The sequence below is a fragment of the Phoenix dactylifera genome, chromosome 10 (genome assembly GCF_051530095.1).
Source record: "Phoenix dactylifera cultivar Ajwa chromosome 10, Ajwa_hap1_PhDact_Kaust_v1.1, whole genome shotgun sequence".
NCBI lineage: Eukaryota > Viridiplantae > Streptophyta > Magnoliopsida > Arecales > Arecaceae > Phoenix > Phoenix dactylifera.
This window is the reverse complement of record NC_143199.1, coordinates 30183737-30193998: the sequence shown is the minus strand read 5'-3', so window position 1 is coordinate 30193998 and position 10262 is coordinate 30183737. Positions and strand designations below refer to the sequence as shown.

The 10262-nt window shown below is 36.8% G+C and overlaps 1 protein-coding gene across 1 annotated transcript; it reads left to right on the top strand.

Moving 5' to 3' along the window:
- Positions 1-4409: 4409 nt before the first annotated feature.
- On the top strand, positions 4410-9071 carry LOC103698587 (uncharacterized). Its single transcript, XM_008780620.6, has 2 exons — positions 4410-4800; positions 8370-9071. Exons 1-2 carry the CDS (start codon positions 4512-4514, stop codon positions 8687-8689), a joined length of 609 nt encoding a protein of 202 aa, XP_008778842.3. The 5' UTR covers positions 4410-4511; the 3' UTR covers positions 8690-9071.
- Positions 9072-10262: the final 1191 nt, after the last annotated feature.

Below are 10262 nucleotides of genomic sequence, written 5' to 3'. Positions count from 1 at the left end.
ACCGAGAGTGCGGGCATTCCTTGCCAGCCAGATCTGAAGCGCTGTGCAAGTAGCTCTAATGCCCTCCTCACGGGTCCGTGAACTGGCTAACCACTGCCGTGTCACCCTGAGAAACTGTAGCCGCTCACTCCGGGCCCCCCGCGGGGTCCCAGCCCACTGCCATGTCGTCCGCGCCCATGTGCACTGGAAGAGCACATGATCCGCTGACTCCTCAACTCCGCACGTCCCGCACTCAGCAGGGACCCCCCAACCTCGCCTGCTCAGCTCTACTCTCGTAGGAAGTCGGTTCCAGAACACCTTCCATAGAAAGAGAGCAACCCTCGGATGAAGTCCGGACCTCCAAATCCAGGTGCAGTCCGGCCCCGGCTCATACCCTGACTGAATGGCGCGCGTGATGTCTCTCAACCTGACACTGGATTTTAGCCCACCACAATTTCATGCAGTCTTGGCCCATTAACACCAAGGGTTTAAAGACCCTGGGCCCGTTGTAGTAGCTAGATCTACATCTAAGCTGGTTCAAATAGTCTTTTTTCTTGTATGATTTTTTTTTTATTTTTTTTTTTGGTGAAACAAAGTGGGAAAATCCCACAGATTAAATTCTTAAGAACAAAGTAACATACATATCAGTATATATTAAGGGTCTACTAACCGGAGGAATTTGAATAAAAGAGAAAAAGTCTTTTCTGGTGTATGATTTTTTTAGCATGAATTTCAAGCTATTATTATGAAGTTTAAGAAAAGGTGAAGAATGTGTAAATTGTAGACCTCTTCATTCATTTTGGTTAGCCAGCTTCTTAGAGACAGATTTTTCCCTTAGGTATCGAGGGTCTTTATTTCAATAAAATTTTATTCTTCTATTGTGGATATATCTTTGAAGTTTAATTATGTCAAAGTGAAGGTGCCATGGATAGGATAAATTTCACTTAGATGTCATTGCAGGCCAATGGGGTGGCTCGCGTCATTTGTCTCACTACACAAGATCAGCCCTAAGTGGACATCGATCGGACTTAATGTTTGATTATGTAATTAAAAAAATCGATGATCTTTATGCATCATTCCAAACTCTTTTGGAGTGTATTCACCTACTAAAAGCAACTCAACCATAAAGCCTACTCATTGGAGTGACTCCATTATTTTATCATTCTCTTTTTATGCAGAACTTTTGATACCTTTGAAAATCTCAATGCTTAGCCTTTCTCTTTAGTGGAACCAATTTGGACTCTCCCGCTCTCTCTAATGTGTTTCCAACATCCTAGCATCCTATAGTCCTCCAATATGAATTGTATTTGAACCTGAGTGTAACAAATGTTCTGTACCTATAAAGCTGCTTAACAAGTAAGCCAAGAAAAAAAAAATGAAAACATGGTGCTGCAAGTGATTTAGGAAGGCCACCTTAATTTAATCCCAATTACATTATTAGCAATCCCCTCCTAGATTTATTAGCAATTACATGCATCAGTATTTGCATTTGGAGAACATTAAGGTAAGTTCCTTGAATCTTTGCTCATCTAAAAATTTTCAAGCACTTATCAAACCTTAATGGAATTTCGCACTTCATATATTTTGGTCATTTAAAAAAAAAAATATTTATAATCTCTCCAGAGCCCTCTGCTTAACAACTAGAGATTAATTCTCAGCTTGTCTCTAAGATAATGCATTTTCAAGTATTTGCACCTAGGTAATAAAATGCAGATGGATATCCCTCCCTTCCTTTCAAAATTTATTATTTATCATCGCTCTGCAAACATACTATTTGTGTGAATAGATAAGAAAGCAAGACATTGTATGTGATACTAGTACTATTAAATTGAGATGCCAAGAAAAATCATCTAAAGGTCGATAGCACCTCTTACTCCAAATAGCCTACATCATGATAAAGTTTTCTATTTGCTTCCTAATTCAAAATGTTTTTAACTTTTTGAAATGTTTGAGGAAACCGAAAAAAAGTCAAGAAAGTAATTTATTATTTTTCTGTTAGCCCTATAATTCAATAGATGGGTTTATAGTAGTCTTTTGGATTGTTTGAAGAAGCCTAGCAAAAATGAAGAGAGAAATCTATATTTGTTTGAAAAAGATGATTTAGTAAATTGTCGCATCAAATATTTATTTATCATTTATGTATGATATATGATATCTTTGCTGTATCAAATTTAATGACGCCACCTACTGACATGGATTAAAACGGATTATCAACAAATAAATTTTGCTAGTAAAATCTTTGCGATAAAAATGAAAATGTATTGGAATTTTCTTAACTAGAGAACAAACAATAATTTTGGCTTCATCTGAGATTTGAGTATTTTGTCTCTATTATTTCTATGTATAAATATTTTTGTCTAATTTTGAAATACTAAACCGTGTGATTACTGAGAGTGCAAAATTATGATTGTGAATATTATGAAGTAAACTAAACATGGTAATCGAAATAATTTATTATGTATATAAAAAGTAAAGGGTAAATATATTATAAATAAATATAATAAAAATTATCATTCAATATTATAACAGAATATTATTTTCTATTATTGTTATAAGTTTTTCATAGTTTCAGACATTTGCATACTTCTTCTCTTCTAAAGCAACATTTCTTTTCTTTTTCTACATCTTCCCAAAATCCTGAACTATTTAAGTGTGCTAATATATCACGTAAAAACTTTACCTTTCTCAAAATACCTATCCCCCACAATATTTATAATAATTAAAATATATTTTTCAAAAAATATCTCCCTAATATTCTAAGTTGGGAATTAAATGTGCTAATAGCACGGCTGGGGTGATAGGATGAATCCTCAATATTTTGGAGAGTGTTAAAGCTATTTATATCTATTAGTTCTTATTGCAAATATTACACTACCGTTTAATGCCTTTGAGATGGTAAATAACTGCTCGAAATGATATCTGAAGTACCGTGTCAATCTTGCAAAATGTTAACTGTGTTTCCAAAGCTAGTTCAAAGCTATCCCGATCCTCTTAAATTAAGCTACGCATACTTGCTGAGACCATCTTTTATAATTTGAAGGATGAGTTTCAAGAAGCTTTAAAATTTGGCGCTCTAAGAAATACAATTTAGATGGCTTGATGAACTTCAATACATGGTGACCCTCTCATGTGCTTGATCAATCCATTGAAACTTCCAATTTAACTTCCTTTTTAATCATAGGAGGAATTCTACATTATTTTTATTTTTGTTTGTGTGATAGAGAATATGTTTTTCTTACACGTTATTGGCCAGGAATAGGTTTATTTTGATGCTAAAATTTATGCTCTAACTTTGTCCAAGCTAGAGACTAGTGTTTTATTCTACTGATTCTGAAATAAAGCCGTTAAGCCATCACTTATTGAGAGAAAGGCAGAAGTATACTCTCTCTGTAAGATTAGTTTTGATGGCATCCATTATCGTTGTGTGCGCTCTCCAATATAATATCATGTTTCCATTTTGCATTACTGCAATTTGTTAAAAGATTAATTCGTTGTAAGTTCACTTAAAAAGTCCCAAGCAGTATCACAAACAGGGAACAAGCCACTATCTCAACATGATATCGTTTTTGTAATTTTGATAGCAGCTTTTACCATCAAAGCCTATCAAAATTAATATTGAAGGAGAAACAACCATTAGCAAAATTCAAACATCTAACTTCCCATATCTATGTTTCTTCCGCTGTCCAATCTCTTCTTTATTTTTCTTAATTGCGAGCATGGTGCATTCTATGCTCTAGTTACATATAATTCTCATACATGGTAGATTGAAATAAATTAGTGGAGCCTTTATTTGAATAAATTGACTACTGGCTTTTTCGATCTTTCGCATCCAAGCTGAAAAGAATTGGCAATAAAAAGAATGGAATTTTTGTAGCTTATATTTTTTTGATGAAATGGATGATAACAGCTTTTTTAGCTTATAAATAGGTCTAAGACATGTTCTTAATAAAAAAATATTTTTTTTAGAGTACTAGAAATACACTCAAAAAAAAATAAAAATTATATTTTTGTTTTGATATCAGTGCATGTTATTATTTGCCACAAGCACACAACTAGGAAAAATGAAAAATACAATGGAAAGAACTGATGCCAAAAAAAGAGAGCCTCACAAATTGCATCAACTAGGGTTAGAGTGGATATATTAATTATAGTAGCTATTATTTATTCTACAATATATGATTTCATATTTTGAGGCCAAGACAATAATTATTATAATGATTGTTGTAATGATATTGTAGCAGAAAATAATAAAGAAATAATTAATTTATTTTCAAATAACTATTCCCTAAATGATACAACTTAAAATGGATCCCTAGGCCCAGTGCCTATATTTCGACCCCGACCCGAACCAAATCCGACCACAATTTTCGCTATCGCGATTAGGATCCGGAGATCGTCAGCACTCAAAGAGCGCCTCTCTCTCCACTCATCGCATAAAAATCTCATCTCTCACTCTGAATTCAGCTGAGGTGGGTTCCTTGATTGCTTTCGTTCCCCTGCTTCTCTCGATTCGCCTCCCTCCGGCTCCTCCAATGGCCGCCGCCACCGCCGCCGCCGCCGCCGCCGCCGCCGCCGCCGTTCTTGAGCCGCTAGCGGTTCCCCTCCCTCGTCCCGTTCTTGGTGGATCATCAGCATCACGGGCTGCGGGGCCGCCGGTTTCCGCGTCTCTTGGCCGCCGGAGAACAGGGCTGTTGCCGGAATTTAGGGGTTTGAGGATCGCTCGGCGCCCTCCTAGGGCTCCATCCGCGGCCAGCTCGGCGACTGAGAAGGGTCTTCGTCGTGGATCGGTTGTCTGTGAGGCGCAAGGGACCGCTATAGAGGGTAAAGATTTTAACTTTGTATTGTGATTGACTCAAAAAAACGTTATTTTGAAATTTGTTTTTGGATTTTGTTTTCTCGTAATTTCTTGGTTGATTGGTGATCTGGACCTTAGTATTGTAGGATTTGTTGTATCTTTTGATTTTGTAACGGATTTAAATCTATACTGTAATTTCTTGAATTATTTAAGGGAAAAAGGACAGCTTTTACTTTTTTTCATGGTTATTATTTCTAAATGATCTGGTACCAATTTCCTTTAAATCATGCCGTGAGTGAGATAATAATTGCTGCTGTATATTATAATAGTCAAGCTGATCAAATTAAAAAGTTTTTTTTCCTTCTAATCCGTTGGTTTTTATGGACATAAAGTTCCATAGCTTTTGCTTCTACATTGATTTTATTTGCCTTCTGATATGGGAATTTGATGGTGATATTGGCGTCTTTGGATTTCAAGTGAAGCAAAATTGTTGAATTAATTGCAACCTCGTTTGATATGTAAAACCAGCCATCCTTGAATAATGGTGCTCATAACACTGAATAACTTGTGTAATTCTCTAAATTTAGCTACTTGATGGTGTTGGTGTTTCCTTTTTGCTCTTTTCCTTTTTCTTAAGAGGTGGTTTCAGTTGGCCGGTGATATGTGTTGCTTTGGAGTTATTCACTTCTTCCTAAGAGAACTGTCTTTTACCCTTCACCTCATCACCTGCGTTTAAATAAAAGTAGAAAGAGTGGGAGGGAGAATTGAGGAGAAAATATTACAAAGGTAGAATATAAGCTAATTATGTTGCAGTTGCTGGATGACATATTAAGACAAAAATAATATATTAATTCAAATCTATTTTGCGTTAACATATCATCTTTTTTATGCATTAGGTATAGCCAATTAAAAGAGTTGTTTTTAGTGGCTGTCATGCTAGCTGATTTAAAAGGCATTAAAAGACATTAAAGTCCAAGGGATTTTGCAGGCCCAACATCGACCATGACTGTCATACTGGTGAAAGACATTAAAAGAGAGGCGGTTTTTAGTGGCTGGGGACTCCAAGCTAGAAGCCCATCAAGATGGGTTTTTTCATGACAGCTTTCCACTTTTCTTTATTGTTGGTGTGTGGCTAGTTATAGACACCAAAGAGGTGAATGACATGGTTATATTTTTATGCCCATGTTGGAGGAGGTGATGATTAATCATGCATCTGGATGGGTGGACATGCATTGTGAGGTGGAGAAAAGGAGAGAAAAGACATCATGAGTTGGGCCAAGTTCAGGTTGGGTCTCTATGACTATTTGGTTCATGGAAAATTACCAATTCAACAATGTTAGGTTTCTATATGATATGTAGAAAAGTATAGAATGAGATCTGGAACAATGTTACTAAATGTAGGTTCAGGGAGCATGGTTGAAAGATAGGTGTTGGGTAGTCGGAATTGTTTGAAGAAAGATAGGCAACCAAATGTTTTTTTTATTATATACTCTGAAATATTTACAGGACTTATTTGATCCCAACACAACTCTAAACGCTAATATGAATCATGCCTAGTAGAGGGAAGGACTAAAATGGTCATCCATATTGTCTTCTCTCTCCTTCCCTCGTTCTTATGATGCTTTTTTCTCCAGTGTTGATGAGGTTTGTTTATATAATAGCTTCCCATGTACCACTTGACCTAGCTTTGTTGGGAAATATGGACCAATGGCCGAGGGAGTGGAAAGTTGACATAACAATCCCATTTTTAGACCGACTGTTGCCTTGTAGTTCCTACCGATCAAAAATAAACCCTTGTTGAGGTATTGTGTGAGTGTAATTATCTTCATAGGGTGTTGAGCCTGCAAGCATTCATGGAATTCAAAGCTCAACTCTAAGCATTGTGTTGCCTAGCAATTGCATCTATGTGTTTGATGGCGATCATGGCCTTGTGACATAGATGGATGGCAACCAAGTGCATGTTGTGTGGTCCTTCTCATGAAAATTTTCAAAAATATTGTATTTGGATATTTATGTATATTGCGCTTTTGGGCGCCTATAATAAGCTGGCAAGCATGTTGTGCCCACACATCACTGCCTGTAGATGAAAAGTCTCTTCGTGAACCATTTGAAAGTCTCTTAGAAGTTTATTGAAATTATGGTTTTGAACAAATTTCAAATAGATTATAACTTGTATTTGTATTTCAGTGGGAAATTTTAATTAGGGCATAAGTTAAGCCATGTTAGTCTGAATGGGTTGGGCCTAGATAGTGCTATGTCAGTAACTCAGGCAACCCAAAGCAAACCAAATTCTAACCAGCTTTTCCGTTGACCAAACTTAGCTTGTGTTTTTCTTCCATCTCGACTGAGTCCTTGCCCCCAGCAAGTTGACAATGCTTGTAACATGAATTGACCTGACTGAGTTAGACCTAACTTGATTAGACTTGACTGAGCTAGACTTAATCCAACACAACACTACCTAACCTGACTGAACTTGAACTATGTCTAGGATAGAAATTGTGGAGTTGGGTTTAGGATGGCTTGGTTGGGTTTCATGTTGGGTAGCTTAGAAATTGGGTTGGTTGTGGAATAGTGATAAGGCATGTTGATGAAATTTTGTTTGATGACAGTTTATGACAATGAGGAGCTCTGTTTCTTAGGTGGTTAAATTGTATCTACCAATGTTCTTTATGGGATTGACATTCTCACCTGGCACACTGTATTGTATCTTATGCTAGTTTCTTTCATGTGCTTGATATATGTTTATTCTTTGTTAGAGGCATATAATGTAGTAGCCAATTTAGTTATATATTGATTACATCATTTTCATGTTAAATCTGTTCTTTTGTCTAACATTTGTTTTTCTCCTATATGAAATATGTACATGGACTGTGTATTTAGTGCATACAGAGGTATATAAATGGATCCCTTGTCCCTTTCTCTTACCTCTAGGTGTGATTCCATTGATATTGGAGATACCTAGATTTATCTAGATGATAAGTACATTTTCTTGATCCCATGCTTCTCCAATTTATAATATCGGGGACCAGGACTGTCCACATCGGACAGAGTCAGAACCAGTAAGAGATTGAATTCTTGGGGTGTATTTGTTTTGGGGACAAGGTTGGAGACTCCTTAGTAAATGACCAATACCCATTCCGTTCTAGCTAAATTTCAGTGTGTTGGTTTGATGTTTCAACCATCCTAACATTGTATAACACTGTCATGGTACTCAAACACCCATTACATGTTTGCCCATATGCCCTTTCATGTTGAAAATATCTTAATTCACTATGCAACGTTATGATGCTAAACAAAATTATCTTATCCAACCAGCTGCAATGTACCTTCTGTTATATATGTAGGTATCATATATAAGTGAAGATGATACCTTTCTAAGCATCAAGTGTTTGTTTTTCAAAGCTGTGCCTTTCATTCTTTTATTCAAAGAGGATCATATCATGAAAATTTAGCCCTTCAAACTTGCCTGGCAATTTTTTTCATAGCTCTGCTTAAAGCGCAGCATTGCCATTTCTTATAAAGTTTTATTGCAGTGGTTCTGTCACCTTTTATATCTTGACGATACGATAAACATTTTTGGTTGTTTGTGTTACAGTTCCAGAAGTGACAAAATCAACATGGCAGTCGCTTGTCATGGAGTGCGATATTCCAGTGCTAGTTGAGTTTTGGGCTCCATGGTGTGGACCCTGCCGTATGATTCATCCAATTATTGGCAAATTGTCAAAGGTATATGATGGAAAGCTTAAATGCTTGAATCTCAACACTGATGAGAACCAGGAAATTGCAACCAAGTATGGGATTAGAAGCATTCCAACTATCATGATTTTTAAGAATGGGGAGAAGAAAGAGACCATTGTTGGAGCTGTGCCAGAGAGTACTCTAATCACATGCATTGAGAAATTCATAGAGAAGTAAGTGGCTCTTTTGTTTTTTCCTTCAGAAGCCAGTCTATTTCAACATGTCACAGAAGACTTGTGATGAAGTTTATATCCTCTCTGCTGGCAATCATTGCTCTATAGCCTTGTGCATAGTTATGGAGGTTACAAAGTGCTGTTGCTTTCTTGCCACGTTATAACTTCAATTCACTTTGGAGAAAGCCAAGAGTTGACAAGATGCAGTTTTTCATTCGAAATTAAATCAAGAACCAAGATTCTCTGCTGGTAATTCACCTGTTTTTATTTGAAATATATATATAATCTGAGGCATTGAGACTATTTCTGGTACCCCTTGTTCTGCTGACTATTATATGATATGAATAATGAAAAGCTCATCTAATGCCACTTAATAAATTATCTAAGTATGACTTGCTATTTATTTGTATGGTGAAAATGCACTCTCATCCATAGGCTTATTCCTTAGATGTTGGTAGCGATGCGATAATTGGTACAGCTAAAGGTGGTAATTTATGACTTGATCTGCAAACAATTTGCTTTAAGCAGGTTCGGGTTTGACATAAATGGATTTGGATTATAAATGGCTATTAAAATCTACTTAAATAAATAGATGATGCGGGTTGAGTTGGATGTTTAATAAACATATTAGGTTTAGGTTTGAATTTTTAATATGTTTGATTAATAAGTCTTGTAGGTTGAAAATTTTTTGATCCCAATCTGTATCCAATCCAACCCATATCCATTCGGACGCTGAAGACATTCCATACTACTTAGATTGCATTGACTTTGTCTTCATGGTGCATATTGTTGCACTTTTTTTTTTTTTTTTTTTGGTGCCTCAGATGACATCCAATGTACATGTTTCATCGTGTATTCGATATGCCTGAATCCATATAAATGGAGATGTCACCGTGGAAGAAGATAGCGCTGCAAGTAAACGTTCTTATTCCTGATTGTTCTGTTTACTAAATAGTTGCATCTAGCTCCATGACCCAACCCGATAATTCAACTTCTTTATGATCTAATATTTCTGACGGTCCCAATATTTTTACACAATAATATCGTGTCCTGCGCATGTTGTGTTAAAATTTAACATCTCACGTTGAATCATCACAGTTGTTCATCAGTCTAGATTGAGTAAAGAAACTTTTTTGCCACCAAGGTGGTAGCCTAGTGATAAGGGGGCTTGGACTCCATCCAAGCTGTCCGGATTTGAAATGCGCAGGCGTCGATTAAATCAGGGGACTGCATGCCCCATGCCCGGATGGCTCTATGTGGATATGCTTTTCTTCCATCAGTACTGAGGTAGTGTTGGGGTGACGTACTCGCACGTGGAGGGCTAGTGGGGTTTTCCACAGGTTGGAGAAGGCACGCAGAAACTTGCAACCCGCATCGAATATTTTTTGGTGGGAGGGAGGCCCAGTGGAGGATTGCTACGCAGGTGTGGTTTTGCCCCTCCCCCTCCCATCCTAATTTTTCACCAAAAAAATAAAAATCTTTTTTGTAATGGCGGCACCACTAATGAATTTGAAAGACATAATTGCTTGGATTATTCGGCAACCGCTCTTCTATTTTGCGTGCAGAAGCCTTTTCAA

Bases quoted from the DNA above. Each gene is read 5' to 3' on its own strand.
- LOC103698587 (XM_008780620.6), top strand. From the start codon at position 4,512: ATGGCCGCCGCCACCGCCGCCGCCGCCGCCGCCGCCGCCGCCGCCGTT. The intron at 4,801-8,369 runs GTAAAGATTTTA...TTTGTGTTACAG, and splicing joins GCAAGGGACCGCTATAGAGG to TTCCAGAAGTGACAAAATCA.